The sequence below is a fragment of the Ambystoma mexicanum genome, chromosome 1p, assembly GCF_040938575.1.
Source record: "Ambystoma mexicanum isolate Mex_15411 chromosome 1p, UKY_AmexF1_1, whole genome shotgun sequence".
NCBI lineage: Eukaryota > Metazoa > Chordata > Amphibia > Caudata > Ambystomatidae > Ambystoma > Ambystoma mexicanum.
Window position 1 is genome coordinate 1119807091 of NC_090921.1, and position 24604 is coordinate 1119831694.

General features: G+C 50.0%; 1 protein-coding gene across 2 annotated transcripts in view; it reads left to right on the top strand.

The window, feature by feature from the left end:
• Positions 1-24604, top strand: part of TENT4B (terminal nucleotidyltransferase 4B) — a 471403-nt gene that overhangs the window by 317535 nt on the left and 129264 nt on the right. For both annotated transcript variants that reach the window (XM_069604766.1, XM_069604767.1), the window contains exons 8-9: positions 3646-3772; positions 3862-3968. In XM_069604766.1, coding sequence (XP_069460867.1) covers positions 3646-3772; positions 3862-3968 — 234 coding nt within the window. The remainder of the gene's footprint in view (positions 1-3645; positions 3773-3861; positions 3969-24604) is intronic.

Sequence of the window (24604 nt, forward strand, 5' to 3'; positions counted from 1 at the left end):
AGTGTAGGGCAACCCAGCAGTGGAAGAAGGGTGTCTTCTATAAAGAACTCCAGTGAACTTTCTGTATTGCTTTCAGTAACTCCTATGATGCGGATATTGGTGGGACAGCGATTCTAGCTCATTCTTCTTTGCTATCGTGTGTACCTGTTTGGTGAGCATTGCATCTTCCTCCTTGAGAGTAATTACTTCATCCTCCACCATGCCCACTCTGGTCTTTGCTTCAGTCAATTGCTGGTCCGTTTTTTCCAAGGGTGCTGGTTATGTCATCCAGCTTGCTATGTACTGCCGAAAACCCTTCCTGCATGCATGCCATCATCTGTTTGGTTTCGGTGAGCTCTGCAGGAGCAGTCATAGGGTCCACCGTCCCACCCACCTGAACAGCCTCCAGAGCTTTTGGTGTAGTTTTGGCATAGAGGTTCATAGTGCATTGTTTTTTGATACCCCCTTTAGTCATCTCAGCAATAAACAATGATCTCTAGCCATAATGAATTGGTGAACAGTACACCAGTATGCACACGCGGAATGACACACAATGCGCAGCCCAGCAGTGACAGTGGTCTCTTAAAGTCCCAGGGAGGCTGCTGGGGCAGGCATTCACACGCCCGGGCGGGCAGTGTGGTCACATATGGGTATCTGATTAGTGTGAGATGCACCCACTAGTAGTTAGGAAGCAGGTTGCGACCTCCTCTATGCTGAGCTGTACTGGACCATGGACACAGGGTATCCCTGTGTTATGAAGTCCCCAAAGTATGTTGCCGGGGCAAATGTTAAGTAAAAGCTGGAGCGTCCCTAGAATGCGTTCTGTAGTGGCCCGGTGAACACTGCTTGCTTCGGGGGAGGAGCAGAGGCCCGCAAACCTGCGTCTTGGAGGGTATCTGGGCTGTTAATGTACACTGGGAGTAGTACATGCAGTTAATAGACAGGCAGGGTGTGATTACAATGTGTGCATTTTCCATACCAGATGGCCGCCGCTGTCGGCCGCCGCTGGGGAGGATATGTAAGGGTACTCGCGGGCCACAGGGTCTGAATTGATGAGGCCTGAAAATGCAACGCAGGTCAATATTCATGGGCATTCGGTTCTGCAGTGTATAACTCTGCCTATGCAGCACGCTGTCTCCTGCCACAGGGACGCGAGGCGCGTCTGGATGTTAGTCGCCCCAGCAATGTCCTTCCCAGTGTGCGAGGAGCAGCACACACGCTGCCAGCAAGAGCAAAGGCTCCGGGGCACAGCCGTTTCCTCCGCTGCTGCCTCACTCGCCTCTCCACACTGTTGTAGGCGCAGTCACCTCGCCTTGCATCTCACGGGCCAGCCGCCTGAACAGCAGTAGGGCTGATGCGCTACCCACACGATCAGGGCATGCTTTCCAATGAGCACATGCTAATAGTTGGATACAAAAGTGTATATTCGCCCATTACATTTGCCGTGCTCCGGGAGCTCTAGTGAAGAGCTGCCATCTCAGTCGCCGCGCAACAGCGCCCCGTGTGTGTTGCTTCATTATTAAAGGATATACGTTTAGTATAAGAGTAGCATGTTTTTTAAAGTTGTATGTGGAATAATTGTAAAACTGTCGACCACTAACCCTATCTGAGAGTTGAGCTTTGTTGCTCTGACCACATTACCTACACTAAGAGGTTTGGCTTCCCTTTCTTGTCTTGTCTGTTAGCCTTCCTCCACTCTCCTCCTCCTCAAGATTTAGTAGATGTTGCGTCCTCAACAGAGGGTGGTACAAAAATTGCCTCAACACCCACCTACATTTTGCAAATACAGAAAGCGGAGCTTTGGCACATGAGCTGATGCAGTTTTGGTCAAATGAGGAACTGGAATTACAATCTGGTGTTGCTTGTGGAAATTGATACTGATCTACTAGACCATGTCTTTTCCATCTTTCCCCTCCTTTCTATTTCCTGTCGCACCATGTGCATGTGGTAAAGTTCGTAGTGTGGAGGGAAGCTGGACCAGTGTATGTGTTTATGGATGGGAAGTTGTGCTGTTTGGGGATTTGAGCATTGAACGAAAAGGGGATTGGGGGGTTATGCACACATGTGGGATTTCATGTGTGTAGTACCTTGTCCCTGTGGAGTGATTGGAGGCTAGTTATGTGCGTGCTTGGGTGTGGATGGAGATTTGGGTATTAACTGTGGGTGGGCGCAGCAGATTAAGTGTTAGAATGTGTCAGTGGGAGTGTTTGGTTGGATAATGATGGGAGATGTGGTTCATAGTGATAATACCGAATCAAAAAATCTCAAACAAAAATCTCAAACAAAAGGCCGAAAAAAAAAATATCGAATTTTTTTTTTCAATGCGTTTTTTTTCAAAATGGGGGGGTTCTCCCCAACCCCCCTTTTTTTCATTTTCTTTTTATTTTACCCCTTTTTTTTACTTGCCTGACCCCAAAAACATATATAAATAAATAAATAAAAAATTCGATTTTTTTTTTTTTTTTTTTTTTTTTTTTTTCGGGCTTTTTGTCATTCGAGATTTTAACTGACCACCGGGAGATGTATGTGTGGAGATTTAAATGGATGGTCAGAATGTGCCTCAGAGTTGGATTTTTATTGAAGAGGGTTTGGCCAGATACCAGAGAAATACAATAAGCTAACAGATGTGCAATAACTGAAAAATTCTACGTGATACCAGTATGGATACAGGCTGGTGGTCTTTATTATGTTAGGTCAATTTGGCTTGTTCCCAGCAAATTGGTAATAGAAAAATCACATAACAGTTTTTTTTAAACCTCCATGACCTCAACATGGCGAATACTCTTCTTGCTCTCATTACTGGGCTCTTGCCTCCTGTCAATATTTCAAATCCTTCTTAATGGCCCTTTTTGCCTAATCACATTAGATGGTCATTCTTTCTAATGCTTCTTGACTTTATTGCTCCAACGGCTGTAATTTGGGTCTTGTCATACCTTGCACAAAAAAGCTGGAAATACGCCATAGTTATTCATGGTTTGTGGAACATTGTTTGGTGGATCATTTGGCAATGCTGCCATTTTAGCACAAATGTTCACAGCTGGGTGAATGGAATTCCACCAACCAAGAAAGGCTGTAACTCTCATCCAGTCCTCCTGGTTTACAAAAAAAGTTGGTACTGTCGCAGGCTCTTATAGATTTCACAGATGCAAAAACATGAAAAAAAACAATGTGACCTCATTCTCAACAGATTCTAAGATGTTTCTGACGTGTACTTTCCTTGTTTTCTAGACGTTTTTCTAATTTTATATCACAATTGTAACTGTGATACAAGAATTGCATAGTATTCTTAAGAAGTCTTTTATTTTGTGTACTACCAATTCCTGGTCACCTGACTAGGCTTCCTCCTGTTAAGCATCTAATTGGGGCAGTAGTTCTGAATTTAGTTTAGAGCTTCAGATCCTAGAATTCCTTGTCCAAAATGCAGTTTACTGTGCGATAACTGTCTGTTGCAAGGGGCCTTCAAAAAGGCCTCATATGTTCTGCTCTGGTGTATCTAAACAAACATGTGATGGTGGTAAATTTTGACATGAAGACATTTTGTATTTAAAAATTAAATACATGGGATAATCTAGCCAGTGCTAAAGTCACTCCTCACACTGTTTTAAAGAAGTATTGGTCCCTAAGATTTTTAATCTGAATCTTTAATTTGTTTTTTTTATATTCAAGGAAATGATGTTGGTAGGAGCTCCTATGGTGCAATGCAAGTGAAGCAGGCATTTGATTATGCATATGTCGTTCTTGGCCATGCTGTATCGCCTATCGCCAAATACTATCCAAACAATGAAGCAGAAAGGTAAAGTTTCAAAAATAACTAAGCAAATGCTAGCTAGTGTCCATTTTCTTTGCTTGAAACTGTCACTGATTTTCTTCGGTTCATTTCAGCATATTGGGAAGGATAATCAGAGTTACACAGGAAGTGATCGCTTATCGGGACTGGATCTCTCATCGATGGGGGCCTCAGAATTGTCGGTCTAAGTATTTGAGCGACGGTAAGGTGTCCCGCTTTGATTCTGATATTATTTAGACAATCTGTTAGACTAGTGAAAAATTATTACAGAAAGAGGAGCATCTAGGAGTCTAGGTTGATGGAAAAGTAAAACAAAACTAGGGGAATCCTCCTGAAATTAATGCCTTCCTGTAACTCCTGCATCAGTTTCTTTTTCTCTTATGGGAATTATGTCATTCAGGGACATGAGTGTGATGCACAGCAGAAACTGAGTAACTGTATAGGAACCTGCTGGTGCACTTGCATATCTGTAAGTCTTGGATTGTCCCATGCTCATGCCATCAGACCCAGCCTGCAGTCATGTTCTCTCCTTCGGTGGGACAAGAACATCTGGCAGCAGCTACATGGCTCTTTTAGCTTATGTTTGGATCCGCTCACATTTATTGCTCTGCTCTTGGGCATTCTTTTGCGCACTGCTGCCAATTGCTAAGGGTAGGGGTTAAAGCTCTGTGCTTCATGTCCGAAGGCCTTTACTGTTTCAGAATCACACTTGCAGTTTCTTCAGGGTCTTAAAATATCTTTTTCCACAGTGTCAAATCCGGCCATTTGCCAGACCGGGAGCCATTCCTTGAGCCCTCTCGTTTATTGCATTGTACCAGTTCCTGGCACTAACACCGAGGGTCCATCATGCCCTACTGCCGGGTGTCCTCCAGAGATTTTGTCCAGTGCACTTCCAGCCCTTGAGCTGAGATGTTTGATGGATCTAGCCTTGCCACATAGTCCATGCATCGATTCTTTCCAAACTGCCTCCTCAATTCGCTGAAGGCCTTCTCAGCCAGCTAGTAGTGCAGAACCTTCACCATCCCAAGTGGCCATGCCTGTGTACTGTTATACATGCTCATTCCCCTAAAGTGAGTTTTGCTGATTCACCCATCTTCTCCAGCTGCTCTTGAAAAACTCAAGCAAACCCAGTAGCACTTAGTTCCTAAGTGCTCTTTTCACATAAGGTGGGCAATGGCAGATCGGCCAGCAGATACTCATTGTACAAAGTTAACAGTGCCTTCAGCCTCTGACTATAGCTCCTTCTTTCGAGGTGCCTCTGGTATTGCAGAAGACTTCCTGTTGATCTAAGCAAGAGAAGCCTCCATGGACTCCATTCCTCCTTAAGGCCATTTCACCATGGTAGAGCTGACTCTGGAACCTTGAAGTAAATAAAGGGTACAACTTTGACTTCCCAAGGCAAACGGACATGGGTATTTGGTTAGCCCCACAGGCTAATGTTGTGTGCTTACTTTCTCTGCCTTACTGTGCTGTAGTTTCCTGTCCCCAATCCATCCATATATGCAGAAGCAGGCCTTGTAATCTGAGCCCATTTCCACTTTTCGTGTTTGCACGTCACGACTGGAGTAATCTATGCTGCACAAGTTCAAATGAGATTCAACTGCACATGATACGAGATGGTTTTTAAAAAAAATTGAGTTCTGTTTGGCATTCCTATGATGCTACCACAGGATTGGTAAGGTCCTGACAACATGCTCCTGTTTATTGCACCTTTTTATTACTGCCTACTTTAGACCCTACAGCTCTGCCACAGCCTTCGGTCTTGCCCCTAACTCTGACAAGCTGTGTCCTCCACCTAGTTATGTTGGTGGGCGGCGGGGGTGGGGGGGGTTCACTGGATTCTCCTATGGATGACGAGGGTAAGGACTAAGACTATCAGACTTCTTTGTGGTCCTTCCATTAAGGTGTCCTAGAGTTAATGAACCTAGACAACCTAGTCCCACAACGGCTCAGATACAGTTATGGTTCTGTCCATAGTTTTGAATGGAGAACACAACAAGGGCTTGCATGGAGACAGCTCTTAATGTGGCAACAACAAGCATAATTTTTCTTGTTTGAAACCATTCTAAACTTGACATGTAGATTCCCGTTATCTCCCACCTGCCTGCTTAGTCTGCTGTGGTGTTGCCACTTTTTCACATGGTAGATCACAGCCTGTCTGAATCAATATTCACCCCTTTTGGGGAAAGAAAAGTCTTGGGGATTTAATCAGCAAAAATGTTTACAGCAACAGGGCTCTGCATGCATGTGTCCGATTGGCTCAGGTGCAATCTCTTCCTCAGAAGGCATATCGCTGACTTTGCATCGGAGCTCTTGGACCACATGAGGAATGCTTTCCTGGCAGGCATTTAAGATGCCAAAATGCTAGCCATGGTAATGCTAGTGAATGGCAGGGGTTGTTGACACAGCGGCAAGGGGTCTCTCTTTAGGCCTAGACATCAGATAAGGTGCTTGGCTCAAATCACAAAAACGATTCATGAGTCACAAGAAAAGGTTTGAGCGCTGACTTTCAATGGCCTGGAAGTCACTCGTCAGTGACTATGTTGAATAAGGAAAGGATGCTGAGTTAGGCACATCTGTAGCAGATTTTGTGTAAACCGGCCCACACATGTTCTTCCTTCGAACAGAGGCAGGGCTTTCGCAGCATTTTTTCTTGCGTGCAAGACAAAATCCCCATTTCAACTCCACAAGAAGCAGAGAACCAGCAAAGGGCTCCCCCCTTCCCGTCGGGTCGTTTGGATAAGCAAAATAATTGACATTCTGCCCCTGCAAATAACTAATCAAACCTCTGTTGGGCCATTGATCATAAGGGGCTGTTGAAGTACCTCAGGAGAAGAGGTTGGAGCAGGGTTGTCCAACTCCAGTCCTTGAGGGCCAAAAACCTGTTGGATTTTCAGGATACCCATCATACTCTTACTTCCCTTTCCTCCATACTGTATGGGCGTCCCTTGCGAGGGAGGGGAAACGGATCCTTTTTCACCAGAAAAATCTTCCCCTTTAAATTAAGAGGAATGCAGCACTGGGAGCATGCACTCTCCTGTCTCCGCCCAGCGGCGCCACTCCTCATTCCACTTTTCCGCGTCGACGGGAACAGGCCGAATTCACCAGCACTCCTGGGTTTGGCTTCTGCCATGTAATACGCCCTCTTCCCTGGATATTCTATCTTTGTCATTTTATTTTCAATAGGTACTTGGTCCTCCGACTACACGCTCCGCCCCGGCGCATGTCGACTTCAGCAGGTGTCCAGCCTGCAAGGGTGTCTTCCCCACGCCCTTTGCCTCCACTGTCTTGTCCCCGACCACAGCTGGGAAGGTTGTTCCGTGTGCAACGCGCTGACTCCACGTGCACTGAAGAACAGGCTAGCTAGGTGGTGTGGAGGGAGCTCTTCCAGAAGTCCCCTTCAGACGACCTGAAGGACTTCGTCAAATTCTGCTCGAGGCCAAAGGCAAGGTCTCTATTTACCATTGCACCCCGCAAGGGCAACCCCTTTCCAAGGAAGCGCCCGGCCGGGAGGAACCTCTCGGGTTCTCATACCAGCACACATACCAAGGCTAGTCCAGCTACCGGCCTTTCGGCCGACGAGTCTCCAGATCCTGCTAGGGCTGAGGGACGGCAAGGTTCTTTTACTGGGTTTATTCCCAAGGGGCAAAGCCCTACTAACGGCATGTCCGAGGGGCGCCTTCATGCAGCACTACCGACAGTTCAGCCGAGGGCAATACACCTTCCAGTTCTAGGCCTGAGGTGCGGGATGGGCCTTATGTTCCAACACCAAGCGTCTTGGACTGGGCCGGGTCCGATGAGCCAGGCACCACGACTTTAGCATGTGGCACGCAGTTCGACAAAATGGCTGCTGCGCCAGACAAGATGGCCGCTCGTCCGATACCCCCTCTAGCGGAGCGGGTGGAAGAACGAGTCACAGGGTGGGATTGGTGTCAACCAGGTACGTGGCCTACAGTTCATCCATCCGCAGCGCAGGGCAGGTTTCCCCGTGCCCTGGCTCCAGCAGCCCAGAGCCACTCCGTTAATATCACCTGCCACCTCTTCAGCCTCTGGAGACAGGTTCTTCGCAAGGTTCCTAGCGCTGATGCAAACCCCCCCAGATGGGTGGGGGGGCATCCTTTGGGACACTATCAAGGACATGTTCACCCCCGGCCCTCCCACTGGCACCCATAGTAATTCCTGCATCGGCTCCGATGCCTCGGGTCTCAGCGTAGACCGCGCTGCCCCTGCCGGCTCCTACGATTCCAGCATACCCGCAGGCAGTTCCACAACAGCCCCCACAGGAGCCACTGGCTCCGGTCTCCACACCGCAGCCCACGGCGCCCAGTACCCCTCCACCTGATGCTCCGAGCACTCAGGTGGACAGACGAGGACGACCACCCCTACAGCCATCTTCAGCCAAGGCTTTCCACGAACACCTGGCAGCGCTGGCAGAGTATTTGGGCCTTCCTCAAACCGAGGTTGAACAACCCAAGGGGGAGGGGGGGGTCTTGGCAGAAGTCCACACCCTAGGACCCCCTGCCAAAACGGTTATCCCGATGCAGAAGGACGTCGTTGCCCAGGCCAAAAAGGGGTGGCTCAAGCCGCACTCTGCCCATCCTGTCAATCAGCGCCTCAACGCCAAGTACGGACAGAGGGGGGGGGATACACTCTTGCTTTTGGCACACCATCAACCGCACTCTTCAGTGATTGCTGCGGCGTCACTCTACTCTAAGGCTCAGTTGTGCTCAACTTCCCCGTACTCGACACTGCTAGGCAAGGAGGAGAAGATCTTGAAGGCGTAAGGGAAAAAGCTGTACTCGTGCTGATGCCGTGCTGGCAGCAGTTAACCAAAGGCTCTGGCGGGAAATTGCAGACTTCCTCTCTGAACTTCTGGCTCACAGCAAAGCTTGCTTCAAGGCAGGATTAAGAGAAGCCAGGCTGGTGGCGCAGGACATCATGGAGTCCTCGTGGCCCATATCTATACCTCGGGCCGTGCCATCTGTATTGCCACGGACATAAGGACGGCCTGTCTCCGGGCTACTAAGTTTAACCCCGACGTCCAGGAACGCATATTGGACCTTCCATTTGAGGGTAGTGACCTCTTCCACTCCACCACGGATGAAGAATTAGATAAAAAGAATGGCTTTATTCTTATGAATGCCACGCCCAAGGCGTACACCCAGTCACATCAGCGCTCTACAAGGGGTGGATGTCTGGAGGGTTCTGGGGCTTCCAAGAACGGAGGTTCAGACAACCTGACCATTCCCTGAGTCGGCACCAGAGGAAACAACAAAAGGGTGTGTGGGGGGGGGGGGGCAAGGGCTTTTCCAATCTCCCCTCCTCCGCTACAGCCTCAGAGGGAAAGAAGGCATGACACGTCCCTTCGGATCCACGTGTCACCAGTGGAGGGGGACAGGGGGGGGAAGGCACTTGCAATTTTGGCACCAAAAGTTTTCTTACCCCTGGATCCGCCTGTTGGTCCTCTCCTCTCCTCTCCTCTCTCTTCCCCTCCTCTCCCACATATTGGGACAGCAACTCTGTTGGCGGAGATGCGATCGCTCGTTGAGAGCCAGGCAGTGGAGGAAGTCCCAGCCTCCCAGCGAGGTTTGGGCTTCTATTCCAGGATTTTCACCATACAGAAGAAGAACCGGGCTGGCCTGAGAGTTGTGTTGGACCTTTTTCACCCTCGACCTCTTTCCCTCTACAAAAATTTAAGATGGTTATGCTAGCACTCATTGTGGAGACACTGATCAGGGGAGACTGGATGTGCTCCCTGGATCTGAAGGACACGTATCTATACGTCCCTATTTGGCAGCCACATCGGTCCTTTTCCACGCTTCAGGATCATGTGCTGCCATTTCCAATACAAGGTGCTACCCTTCGGCCCCAACTCAGCCCCCAGGGTATTTACCAAGTTTATGAATGCCGTGGCTGTCCTCATCAGGGCCCAGGGCCACCACGTCTACCCATACCTGGACGACTGGCTCGTCCGGGCTTCTACTCAGGAGGGCGTTCTCCACACCACCTCCACACTTATGAGCACACTCCACAACCTGGGGTTTACGATCAATCTCAAGAAGTCTCAGCTGCAACCCATGCAGAGCCTGACCTTCCTGGGCCTCATCTGGGACACCAGCTCCGAAAGAGTCTTTCCCTTGGAGGACAAGATCACGGCTATCAGGAGAGCCACTGCTCACTTCTCTCCAGGACAGTGACCGTGGCCTGGTGGTTTCAACACCTGCTGGTTATGATGACGTCGGTCCTATTGGCCATACCCAACACAAGACTCAAGTTGAGGAGATTACAACTGCACTTCACAGCCTCATGGAATCAGGAGAGGGGCCCCCAAGTGGAGCCTGTCGACATTCCTACATCTCTCCACCCGGACCTCACGTGGTGGTCTGCGTATTGCAGCCTGCGGCAGGGCAAGCCCTTCTGGCAGCCTCTCCCACAGGTCACCGTCACTACAGATGCCTCCCTAGAAGGCTGGGGAGCCACGCTGGACAGTCACAGCGTCCATGAAATCTGGATGCGGCAGGAACATGAGTCCCACATCAACTGGATAGAATTGAAGACCTTCATCCCTCTGATAGAGGGCAAGAGAGTACTTATCCAGATGAACAACTCCACCAGCATGCACTATATCAACAAGCAGGGGGGGGGGTGTATGTTACCAGCTCACCTTCGCTGTGCAACCTAGCTGTCAGCATGTGAGAATGGGCTCTGGAGAAGAACATCTACATCACCGCTGTCCACCTCCTGGGGGAGTCCAACCTGGAGTCGTACAGGCTCAACAGACTGGGGGCGGATAATTACAATTGGCAATTGAATGACCTGGTTCTGGAGGAGATTTTCCTCAGGTGGGGGCAATCCCAAGTGGATCGGTTTGCCTCCCGGGACAACAGGAAATGCCAGCAGTTCGCCTCTTGGCAGGGACAGGACTCAGGCTCCTTGTGCGATGCTTTCCAGATACAATGGAACTACATGGCGGCATACGCCTTCACTTCCACACCCCTGTTACACAGGGTGATCTGCAGGATAAATTAATCTTGTCACCTCAGCATCATTCTGATAGCTCCCTGGTTGCCGGCGAGACCATGGTTCTCCAAGCTGCTCAGCCTATTGGACAGACCCCCCCTGCCCCATTCACCTACCGCTGGGTCCAGCTCCTCTCCTGACTCAGCAGGGGGCAGGGTACTCCACCATGCTCCTCACAAGCTAGCCCTCGCAGCGTGGTTCCTGAGCATGTCACACTGAAACACTTGAGCCTATCTCAGGCTAACCTGGAGATCAAGGGTGCCAGAAGCAAAGCTACCAGTAGCCAATATAAGAGCAAGTGGTCCAGATTCTGTCATTGGGCTGACTATAAAGTGCAAGTTAGACATAATATCCTACTCACACCTTGCCCACTCGAGTGCAGGTGGACACATGCCGCACCTATCTGGCAGCCATATGAGCCTACAGAAATTCAGACTCCTGGCATTGGCGCCCTACACTACTTTTCACCAGGACAAGGTGGTCTGCCGGACGCACCCGGCGTTCCTACCCAAGGTGAACAGCTCCTTTCATCTGAACGACGAAATAGTCTTACCCACCTTCTTTGCCCACCCCAAGGATGAGCCTCAGAGGGTCTTGCACCGTCTGGATGTCAGATGCACGCTGAAATACTACCTTGACAGGACCAAGGACTTCCGCAAGTCGGGTGCCCTCTATCACTTTTGGTTGTACAAGGCCTGGCTATCAGGCCTCCTTAGCAAGGTAGATGGTCGCGGCCATCAAGGAGGCATATGAGGGGCAGCACAAACCAGTGCCGTCCAATTTGCATGCCCATGCTGTCAGCCAAAGCCACGGCCATCGCGTTTCAACTGCACGTGCCGTGGAAGGTCATCAGCAGGGCGGCTACCTGGGCCACCCCTTTGGCTTTCTGTAAGCACTACTGTTTGGATGCCGCCTCCGGATCAGATGTGGCTTTTAGGCAGGTTGTTCTAAGAAACCTGTTTGCTTAAGGAGGGTCTCCTCTCCACCCTGGGGCTACATTCATTTGTAATCGCCCATACAGTATGGAGGAAAGGGGACGGGACGTAAGAGTAATTAATAGTAAGTCACCGTAGTGACTAACATACTCCACCTCCCAGCGAGGCTCAGGCTTTTACTCTAGGATTTTCGCCATTCAGAAAAAGAACCAGGCGGGCCCGAGAGTTGTGCTGAACCTTTACACCCTCAACTTCTCGCTACCTCGACAAAAATTCAAGATGGATACGCCAGCTGTAATAGTGGAGACATTGTGCAAGGGAGACTGGATGTGCTCCCTGGATCTGAAGGGCGCATACCTACATGTCCTGATCTGGCAGCCTCCTCGTTCTTTTCTATGATTCAGGATCATGGGCTACCATTTCCAATACAAGGTGCTTCCTTTTAGCCTCAACTCGGCACCAGGGTCTTTACCAGGCTGATGAACTCCTCGGGTTGCAGGGCCCCCACATCTACCCGTACCTAGATGACCGGCTCGTCAGGGTGACAATTCCGGAGGCAGTGCACCATACTTCCCCACGCTCTTATGAACACACTGCACAAGCTGGGTTTTTCACTCGCCCTCAAGAAGTTGCAGCTGCAGCCCATGCAGAGACTGACCTTCTTGGGTCTCATTTGTGACACATGCTCAGAGAGTTTTTCCCTCGGGGGACAAGATCATGGCCCTCAAGAAGGCCACAACGCACTTCCTCACTAGCAAAGTGACCTCGGCCTTGTGGTACCAACACCTACTGGGGCTCATGGCAGCAGTCCTCTTGGCCGTACCCTACATGAGACTCAGGATGAGGAGGATACAGCTGCACTTTGCAGCCTCTTGGAACCAGGAGCGAGGCTCTCAGTCAGATGATCAATGTTTCTCCATCACTTCACCCGGACCTCACATGGTGGTCCAGGAACTGCAACCTTCGGCTGGGCAAGCCCTTCCGGCAGCCTCACCTGCATGTTACCACCACGGACTCCTCTGTCGAGGGCTGGGGGGCCACCCTGGACAACCACTGCGTACATGGCACCTGGACCCGGCAGGAGCAAGAGTACCACATCAATTGGCTGGAACTGAAGGCCATCTGGCTGGCGCTCAGAGCCTTCCTTCCGGTTATTGAGGGCAAAGTCCTCATACAGACAACTTGACCAGCATGTTCTATGTAAACAAGCAGGGAGGTACGAGACAATACCCCCCCCCCCACCCCCCATTGCAGGCTTGCAGTCAGCATGTGGGAATGGGCCCCGGAGAACATCTTCCTCATGGATGTCCAACTGCTGGAGAAATCCAACCTGGAGGCAGACAGGCTCAGCAGATTGGGGGCGGACTACTACGCGTGGCAGTTGAGCGACCTAGTTCTGCAGGAAATCTTCTACAAATGGGGGCACCCCCAGGTGGACCTCCTTGCCTCCTAGGACAACTGGAAGTGGCAACTGTTTGCTTCTTGGAAAGGTTGGGCCCGGTGATGCATTCCAGATTCAGTGGGACGGAATGACCGCATATGCCTTCCCCACCCACACCACTGATACACAGGGTGATATGCAAGATCAAGGAATCTCACCACCTCAGCATCAGTCTAATAGCACTGTGGTGGCCGGCCAGGCCATGGTTCTCAGAGCTGTTCAGCCTCTCAGAGAAGCCGCCCATTTGCCTTCCGACTGGCCCAGCACATCTTCTGGCACAGCAGGTGGGCTGGATCATCCACCCCATGCCACAGAAACTAGCCCTCCCAGTGTGGTTCCTGAACAGGTCACGCTAGCTCACCTTAGCCTTTCCCAGGCTAACCTAGAGATCATAAGGGCCCAGTATAGGAGCAAGTGGACCAGGGTCTACCACTGGGCAGACTCTTAAGGGTATCAACCCACTTGCATGTACCTTGGATGACGTGCTCTCCTTCTCGGTGCACCTCGCCCATTCAGGCGTGCGGGTAGACACTTGCCGCACTTATTTGGCAGCCATTGGGCTTGCAGGAACTCTGAGGAGATGTTTTCTTCTAACCCAATTGTCAAGACACATTGACGGACTCGCCAGACTCTACCCACCCATCAAGAGGCCTCACCCCGTCTGGAACCTCAACATAGTTCTGGCTGCCTTGGCGCACAAACCATTTGAACCAATGGCGCCTGCGGACATCAGGCTGGTCCCCATTAAGACAGCCTTGCTAGTCGGCCTCAACTCTGCTCGCAGAATCGGCGAAATCCAGGCGCTGGTCACCTCAGAGCCATACACTACATTTCACAAGGATACACCCAGCATTCTTGCCCAAGGTGCCTTCTGCATTCCATCTGAACGAAGAAATAGTGATGCCTACGTTTTTTGCTCAACCCAAAGACTAGACACAGAGGGTTCTGTGCACTGCCTGGATGTCAGACATGCCCTGAAATTCTACTTGCACAGGACCAAGGGCTTCAGCAAGTCGGACAAACATTTAGTCATCTTTGGCGGATCAAGACAGGGGTATCGGGCCCCTAAGGCCTCCATAGCCCGTTGGATGGTCTCGGCCATCAAAGAAACTTACGAGGGATAACACAAGCTACTGCCGGCCAACATGTACGCCCACGCAGTCAGAGCCAAGGCAACGACCATCGTTTTCCAGCAGCATGTCCTCAGGCAAGTCATAAGCAGGGCGGCCACATGGGCATGTACTGTTTGGATGCTGGTTGTAGGTCGGATGCGGCTTTCGGACAAGCGGTTCTTAGAAACCGGTTTGCTTAAGGAGGGTCTCCTCTCCACCCTGGGGCTACACTCAGTTGTAATCGCCCATGCAGTATGGTGGAAAGGGGACGGGACGTAAGAGTAATTATAAGTTACTCACCGTAGTGCCTAACTCCATCCTCACCCCTAATAAAACTGGTGTCATTTGGCAATGTTAATCTATTGTCGACGCGTCTATGGGGACTGAGTGTGGCGCCGAAGGGCGGAGCCAGGGCTGCACCCCCACGTGCCTCTAAATGTAAAGGGGAAGAAGGTTTTTTGTGGTCAAAATGGTTGTCTCCCATCCCTTGGAAGGGATTTCCCATGCAGTATGGAGGAAAGGGGACTAAGGACTAGGAGCACGTTGGTCACTAAGGTGAGTAACTTATAATTTTAATATTCATGAGATAAATGCCCTCAATGCCTGGAGTTGGACAACCCTGGGTTTGAGGGTGTCTATTCTTGATTCTTTGCAGAAGTGAAAAAAGGACAAGGTTAAACTGCACAATCCTGGACTTTTCTGACTTTGACAATTACCTTTTATGAGAAATTCCAAATGTTCACCTTGGTCCGCATCTTGATGATTTTGCAGCAGGGGAGCTGGTTATCTGAACTGGAATGCTAGGATACATATTTGTGCATGTGCACATTTGGCCTCCCCATGGCACATTCCTGGGGCTGCCATAATGCAGCCAGCTGAAAGGCATTCCGTTTCAGGAATCTAAACATCTTTAAAGTCGAGTAACTTAGTTTCTGGAGCATGTGGCTCTGCTTAGATCACATGCTCTGCATAGTCTGACATCTAGTTAAAGCTGCTAGTATTACACAATTTGTTTTCAAAACTCAAATGTACGTAGACCGGGCATGATTAGTAATACTATCCCTAGTGTGAAGTGTACTGTACCCATTGTCCTTCACGCGTTGAGGTCCCTCAGATTGTTTTTTCCGCCATCAAAGTCGGTCGCGAATGCGGAATTCTCTTCTAGGCTGATGCCTTTGATTTGCTAAAGTTATATTGGTAGAATTTCTGCTCATCCACTCTATTGCTCCTGAAGAACACAGACTGATCGATCAACGCCCTGATGCGGCCTTACGGGCCTCTTCAGGCTTCGGCCCAGTGCATTAAGGAGAGAAGTTCTCTATACTGACTCCTTTTTAGAGAATGTTTATCCTATTAGCCCCTTTCTTCTCTTTTCGCCCAACTGCCCTGTATATACATAATGGACAAAATCCCATTTAGATTTTGTCCCTCTTGCCGTCAAAGATTTTAGTGGAAAGACTCACACTGCATGTGCAACCACTGTCTCCTGAGGGATCACGCCGAAAAGCACTGTAAATCTTGTCAGCTTTTGATCGGCGGATGAAACGCTGGCCTGCTCACGCTAAGCAGGCCGAGGCCTCCATAGATGTGACGGAAGACTCCAGTGAGGGCAGTTATGGAGTCATGAGTGATGCCGAGGGTGATCGGGATCCGCCTGGATTACAAGTGCAGGCCCCCCGACTCAGAGAAGCAGACCGGTGGTCCTGTGATGGAGAAGACCCCGGCGGCCACAGCACACAAGCATAAACATGCTAAAGACATACCCCCACGGCCGACCGTCAAAGATGGCGTCAGGGTCCATGCGTTGACTGGGGATAAAGCTTCAGGTTCCTCACTGCCTCTGGGCCATTGGGCATGCTTTCACCCATTGACCGCTCAAGAAAACAAACAAAAGGTAGGTTCGGATACCGCATATAAAAAGTCCCCCATTTTGCATGCTGAAGAACAGGCGTTGAAAGGCATTTCTGCGTCTCCTAAGAAAGCACCAAAAATACAAGTGCTAATTCAAAAACATGTTGGTGCATTTCTTTTAAAGGTATGGTCACAGAAAGAACACAAACTTTCTACGCCATTAACGCCCGAGACACCCAGAAAGTCTTGGCTATGTGCCATATGGACATCCTTCCCATAAAAACCACCCCTACTAAAGATGTCACCCTGTCCCAGGGCCGTGTCATCTCAGGCTTCCCACCAGAATGTTGTTTTACACCAGAACAATACAACAAGATCTAAGTGGGAATGTCCTGTTTCGTGGACTTTATGGACAGACGCCCAGATCAGTTAAACGTACTCAGAGCCAACCCTGCCAAGAAATCCCGCCTTGAGCCACAGCCGAGCACCTCTACTCTAGGCACTCTGGCATCGGCAACCCAAGACAGCTCTCAATATCAAGACCCATCGCAAGACCCATATGACCAAGCAGATTCTCAGTGGGGTCTCTATAGCCAGGATCAAGACCAGTACTGCAATGATGAGACATTTATGTAGTACTGTCGGCCGACCATCAGGACCAGCAGATTGCAGACTCGCCAGTTGACCACCAACTGCAGTATAACTAGTTGTTACTGAAGGCAGCGAAACATTTCAATATTGACACTGAAAAGACACAAATCGATAAGGACTTTGTGGAAAACATCCTGTGGGGCAAAAAGACAGCCACACAATTCATACCTCTTGCAATCAAAACAGAGATGTATTCAACCATCCCTCTTAACACCCAGTCTTAAAAGTTGTTCAGGGCTTCACCCTCTGACCCCCTGTACATTAGGGGCCAGCTCAAACCGGATTCTCTGGTAGTTATTACCACCAGAAGGAGGGTAGGCACTCTCTGGCATCGACAGAGGCCCCGCCAGACAAGGAGCGTAAAGATGTTTCTGATGTTTTTTAATCTGCTTAGAATCACATGCTGTGCATAGTCCGACATCCAGTGGTCACTGCAGAGTATTGCATTTTGTTTTTGGTAGTCGAAAAGGGGACGTCGACAAGGCGTGTCTGTAACACTATCCCCATAGTGACGTGCGTTGTACCCACAATCCCTCACGCGTCGAGGTCCCTCAGATTGTTTTTTTCGCCCAGTTATTGGTTGCCTCTATGCAGAGCTCCTCGAGAGACATTGCGAAATCATTTCTTCGACCCTTGGTCGTTTATTACTAATATCTAACATATAGATCCCTCCCTCGACGGAGCTGCAAGCTGTTTCCACGCCGAGCAAGATCTTCGACGGAAGGACGAGCGGAGGAGATCCTTCGGCGTCGCCGAACACGTGGCCTGGCCTCGCCGGCCTTACACAGTAGGGAGAGTGGGGTTGTGTGGTCTTTTCTTTTCTCTCCGAGAATGCCTTTCTCTTTCGAGGTCGTAATCACACTTCTTGCCCTCGGCTATGGAGAGGACGCCCTTTAGGTTTTGCCCACTTTGCAAAGGCAAATATACCTGGAAGGACAAGCACAAACGGTGCAACCGTTGCTTGCCCCTCGATCACAAGGACGACGGCTGTGCGGCCTGTAAGTTACTTAAGCCCAAAACGATAAAGGACCGTAGGGTTAAAAGGTGGGCGGCCTACGCCATGTCTAGGTCAGATTCCTCACCCGCTGCCGCCGCCGAATGTGACGAGGACAGTGATTACACGGCCTCCGTAACTGAGGTTGTAGACCTCTCGAGGGAGCGTTCGCGCTCCTCTTCGTCCGGCCCCGACAAGCCCGGCTCACGCCCAGCTTATGGGGATGAACACCCCGGCGACAAGGACGCACACAAGAAATCTCAAAAAACACATACCCCACGGCATGCATTCGTCGAAGACGAAGGCAGCCAGAGCGCCAACGGAGGCGCTGGGCCCACAGGCGTCTTCCGCCGACCTCAAGGGTCAACAGCCCTCCCCGCTACCGCCCCCGTGACAGGCAACCGGGCACTCTGGAAATAAAGGCGCTAACCCCAAACCCTCAGGCGGCGACGCGCCTCGGAAGAGTGCGCACGTTGCCAGTAAAGAATCGACGGTCCCTAGCGTGCACGTTTCCAGTAAAGACTCGACGGTACCTAGCGCGACGGCGAGCGATCCCTCGGCAGAACGAATGATCGGTGAAAGCCTCGTGAGTATATCTTCTAAGGACGGCCAGAGACGGACGTCAAGTGACACGCCGAAAACCGCACACAAGGCCAAAGAAACGTCGAAGTTGCCGGAAAGTAGGCTGGGACAGCTCCCGCCGTCGACAGAAAGCCCTAGCCTGCCAGAACACTTCTCAGAAGGCGAAGGCACCTTATCTTCGACGCTATGGGACAGATCTAGATGAATACAAGGAGAATTGACTCCTTTTTCACTCCCAGACCGCTCTGGCCTACATCAGTGGACCTTAGAGAAGTTCCAGTCCTGTATGGACAAGTTAGACAGATTCATGGCCATTCCAGAAAATAGGACACCTAAAAGACCTAGGGAGGTATTCCTAGAAAGTCCAAGGGCTAAATACCCTAAGTTGTTCTATAACCCCTTTAAGGAGGATATAAACTCTTACGACCTCACCGAAGAGGACTCTCACTTCCAGGAGGAGTTAATTAATGATGAAAACCAACAAGAGGGAGAAGGCTTCCATGAGGACTCTAACATAAGTGAGGAAGGGTACGAAGAAGACCCGGGTGAGGGTGACCCAAATCCCTGGCAGTCACCATCAGGGTCTACAGAGCCAGACATTATAGACATCAGGTCTCCTCAAACCACACCAGTCGGCAACCCTTCGCCGGTTGACGACCAGCCCACCTTTAATGCGCTGCTGAGGAAAGCAGCAGCACATTTTGAGGTCATAACTGGGGAGGTCACCCCAGACACTGACTTCGTGGAGAGGATTATCAAAGAAACCCCCCCCCCCCACCAGCCAAACAATTCCAATACTCGCCTCTGTTAAGAGACGAATCAACCCTTCACTGGCCACCCCTGCACTAGCAAGAGGGGTTAATCCAAGAATCGAAAAATTGTTCTTACCCTCTCAATCAGACCCACTATATATTAAGGGTCACTCAATCCCGGACTCCTTAGTGGTGACTAACACTAGGAAAAGGGCTGGGGTTCCACTGTCTACCAGCGAGGCACTCCCAGATAAAGAGGGGAAAAAGCTTTATGCCCTACCCAAAAGAATTACCACCTCGGCAGCGTTCTCAACTAGAATTGCCAATAATAACACATTGCTGGCAAGCTATGCTGATGCGCAATGGGGAAAGCTTAAGCAAGACATTGAGGAAGTTCCTGAACCCCTAAAAACTAGATTGCTGGCTACAATTAATGAAGGGTCTCTGGTCAACCAATGCATCGTTAAGAATACCCTCAATGCAGCGGAAACAGCTGGCCGCTCTTTGGTAACGGGAATTCTGCTAAAGCGGCACGTCTGGCTTCGCAATTCCGGGTTTAAGGTGGAAATGCAAGCGGTGCTCATTAACAAGCCTATTGAAGAGTCTAACCACTTTGGAAAGGCAGTGGACGACGCACTGGAAAACGCGAAAAAAGAATTTGATACCATAAAGACCTTGGACCAAATCTCAAAGCCCCCTAACAGGCGGGGATTTGGCAACAAGCGTTCTTTTCGTGGCCAATGCCAGCAACAGAATCAACAACTTCAATATTCTGCCAAAAACTACCAAAGTAATAGTGGCCAGTACAATCAGAGGTCAACGCTGTGGCAAGGGGAGAGGCTGGGGTTCCACCCCTAGAGGCTCCCAAGCCACCAACAAGTGACGTGAAGATTCGGGTCCCCTCCCATGCATCGCCGGTCGGGGGCCGGTTAACATCCTTTCTTCCAGCATGGGAGGGAATAACATCAGACCGCTGGGTACTATCCACCATTGCCCGCGGCTACTGTATAGAGTTCAACAGTTCCCCAACATACAGACCCCTGAGGGGACGACGCATGACACCAGAACACCTCGCCATCCTTCTCCAAGAAGTGGACCAGCTACTGGAAAAAGGAGCTATAGAGGTCGTGCCTCTATCTCAGTTAACGAAAGGTATTTATTCAGTGTACTTCCATGTACCCAAAAAGGATCTAACCATGCGCCCTGTATTAGATCTGCGCCCAGCGAACAAGTTTGTCAAACCCCACAAGTTTCGTATGGTGACCTTACAGAAAGTAATCCCACTGCTATCACAGGGAGATTACATGACAACACTGGACATGAAAGATGCATACTTTCATATTTTAATGTTGCCAGCGCACAGAAAATACCTCAGGTTCATGATAGATGGCAAACACTACCAGTTCAGAGTGCTACCCTTCGGCATAGCATCCTGCACCAAGGGTATTCACAAAAGTACTGGCAGTGGCAGCGGCCCACCTGCGCAGGTTATCCATCCCAGTATACCCTTACCTCGACGACTGGCTCATAACAGGGGATTCTTACGAGACATGCTTCTCAAACACCCAAAAGACTGTAGACCTTTTTTTCCAACTGGGCTTCTCCATCAACGAGAAGAAGTCCAGCTTAGACCCCAGCCAAGTCAAACAATTCCTAGGGGCTCTAATTCGAACAAAGGACGGCCTCGTCTTCCCCTCCAACGAGAGGGTCCAAAACATGCTGTTTCAGATCCCCCAATATGTGGCAGGTCGGGAGGTGACGGTGCGCAAAGCGATGCGTTTGCTAGGAATGATGGCGCCATGTATTGATTTGGTACCTCACGCGCGCCTGCTTTTGCGCCCAATGCAAGAGTGGCTCAACAGCCAGTGGTGTCAGGCCAGTGGACAATGGGACGATCTAGTGGTGGTCTCGCAGGCCTTGGTTCTCTCGCTACGGTGGTGGACAAAGGAAAACCTGGTAAGAGGGAAACCCTTTGCCACACCCTCAGTGGAAGCCACTCTAACCACAGACTCATCCCTCACAGGATGGGGGGGCTCACCTATCCCATCAGACTGCTCACGGAGTTTGGACTCCGAGCGTAGCATCCAAGCACATAAACCTACTGGAGCTACTGGCCGTGTTCAAGGCACTAAAAGCCTTCCAGGAACACCTACAAGGGAAGACGGTGATGGTCCTTACAGACAGCACCACAGCCATGTACTACCTCAACAAGCAAGGGGTCACCCACTCTCCAGGACTGTCCAAGCTGGCCCAGAATATCTGGAATTGGGCTCTCAAACACATGTTCCTACTGTCGCAACATGTACCAGGGGAACTCAATCTGCTAGCAGACGAACTCGGCAGAGACTTCCCTCTGCCCTCAGAGTACGAATGGCAGTTGCACGAAGACATCGTCTTCGTGGGGATTCCCAGAAATAGACCTGTTCGCAACTCAGGAGAACTCACAATGCCAAGATTACGCCACCAGGTACCCCCAGAACCAATCCAAGGAGAACGGTCTATCGATTCCATGGTCAGGGAAATTTGCTTACGCCTTTCCCCCGACTCCCCTTCTCAACAAGATTGTGCACAAGATGCACCAGGAACAAGTTACCATGATACTAGTGGCCCCGGCAGCCATGGTTCGCTCACCTGATGGAGATGTCCCTATCTCCCCCAGTGAAACTTCCCTGCCCATACAACATGCTGTCGCAGGCCAAGGGCAGGACACTGCATCCATGCCCTCAGACCATGAACTTAGCAGCCTGGCTCCTGAGATCATAAAATTTGGACACCTACAACTCCCGCAGAGATGCATGGACATCCTCAGGGAGGCTAGAAAGCCTAACACTCGTCGATGTTATTCTAGCAAATAGAAGAGATTTGTCATCTGTTGTAGAGGAAGAAGCATTGACCCAGTTGACTGCTCCCCCACACACATTGTCCTGTACCTGACCCATTTACTGGACTCAGGTCTAGTGTTCAATTCCATTAAAGTCCACCTAGCGGCACTTTCTGCATACACCACTTCCCAGCTTAAAGTGTCGTGGTGGAAAGTCCCAGTTATCAAAGCCTTCATGGAGGGAGTAAAGAGAATACACCCTCCGATAGCAAACCCAGCTCCCGGTTGGGACCTGAATGTGGTACTTACCAGACTCATGGGCTCACCCTTTGAACCCATGCACAAAGCAACTCTTAAAGACCTTACTCTTAAGACCGCTTTCCTAATAGCTATCACCTCCATTAGGAGAGTAAGCGAACTAAAGGCTTTCTGTTTTAGACCCCTTTGTAGCAGTTCACAAAGATAAAGTGGTTCTACGCACGCACCCCAGGTTTGCACCGAAATTCATCTCAAAATTCCATGTAAACCAGTCAATAGAACTACCAACGTTCTTTCAAAACCCTTCCAATTCGGGAGAAAAAAGTCTGCATACACTTGATGTGCACAGAGCTGTCATGTTCTACATGGAAAGAACCAGACCACTGCGAAAGCCTAATCAGTTCTTTGTCTCGGTGGCAGCAGGAGGAGAAGGAGCTGCAGTATCAAAGTCCATTATATCTAGATGGATTGTTCAATGCATCACTCTTACACTCTTGCTAAGAGAGAACTACCCTTCAAGCCAAGAGCACATTCTACTCGAGGCACTGTGGCATCCATAGCATTCATTGCAAATGTTCCCCTTGAGTCCATCTGCAAAGCAGCAACCTGGAGTTCTGTGCACACCTTTACAAAACACTGTCTAGATGCACACTCTAGATCTGACTCCCAGGTGGGACAGGCAGTATTAAGACATCTTTTCTCTACTGTTCCTTCTCATAACCCACCGCCAACTCCAGGTACTGCTCGCTAGTCTATGCACAGCATGTGATTCTAAACAGATTAACAAACATCAGAAGACAATGCATTACTTACCGTAAAAGCATTTCTGATGGTTGTATCTGCTTAGATTCACATGCGCCCACCCTTCCTCCCCGTTCGGATGGAAGGAACATAGACACCTTTCTACATCTCTCTTTTCTGTACTCACTCACGTATAGAAGGCTCCCTCAGGGCAGAATAAATGCAAACAGAGGGACCTCGACGCGTGAGGGATTGTGGGTACAACGCACGTCACTATAGGGATAGTGTTACAGACACGCCTTGTCGACGTCCCCTTTTCGACTACGAAAAACAAAATGCAATACTCTGCAGTGACCACTGGATGTCGGACTATGCACAGCATGTGAATCTAAGCAGATACAACCATCAGAAATGCTTTTACGGTAAGTAATGCATTGTCATTCATTTGGGAGAAAGGTAGCCTCCGCTGCAGCGTATCAAACAAAAATTGACAATACGTTATTAGCTATTTACGGCTGTCACAAATGGGATGAGCTTGAACAATTATTACTGGCCGTCCCAGAACCACTGAAGGCCCAACTGCTTAAAACTGTTACAGAAGGCAAGCAAGTCTCAAGCTGCATCCTGAAGAACAATATTGATGCGGCGGTCAACGCAGGACGAATCCTAGCCGAACAGACCCTCATTAAGCGGCATGCCTGGCTTAGGCAGTCAGGGTTTAAGCTGGAGACCCAAGCAACCCTCCTTGAACATGCCAGTAGAACCAAACATTCTATTCGGTAAGGCTGTAGAGGACACCTTTAAGAGTGCTAAGGACGCGTATGACACTAAAGTTCCTTGGGCAACTAACAGACCTTATTCCCTTCGGGGCTCCCCAAGTTCAAAAAGGTTTCGGGGACAGAGCAGTTAACGTTCCTCGGGCTACTCTCAGGGAGGACAGACCTCGTTGTGGAACCAGTCTCCAGGCCAGGGTTTCTCGACCAGCTTTCAAAGAGGGAAGACAAGAGGCAGAGGTAGAGGCAGAACTTCTCCTGCGAGAGGCTCAGCCCCTCCCATACAATGACACGCTGCTTCAGGTCCCCTCCCATGCAACTCCAGTAGGAGGCTGAATCTCTCAATTTACCCACGCATGAGGGGATAACATTTTACAAATGGGTGTTGTCCACCGTAGCAGGCGGGTACTGCATCGAGTTGATTCAGAAGCCACCTTACCGCCCGCCAAGACCGAAGAAACGGCGGGATGAAATAAAGGCGCTGCTCGAAGGACGCAATAGAAATCGCCCCGGCGACCCAGGTTAACAAGGGTATCTATTCAACATACTTCCTTGTGCCAAAAAAAAACTTACCATGTGCCCAGTACTAGATCTGCGCCCGCAAACAAGTATGTCAAACCACAGTTTTTGCATGACCACGCTTCAGGAGTTGATTCCACTCCTGAAATGGTGGGGGGAGAGAGGGGCGGGGAGAACTACATGGCAACATTGGACATGAAAGGTGCATACTTTCATATTTCATGAACTCTGCGCACAGAAAATACCTGCGTTTCAAGATGGCAGGAGCACACTACCAGTTCAAAGAACTCCCATTTGTCATCGCCTCAGCACCAAGAGTGTTCACCAAGGTGATCGCAGTAGTCTCAGCACACCTGCGCAGAAAGTTCATCCCTGTATACCCTTATCT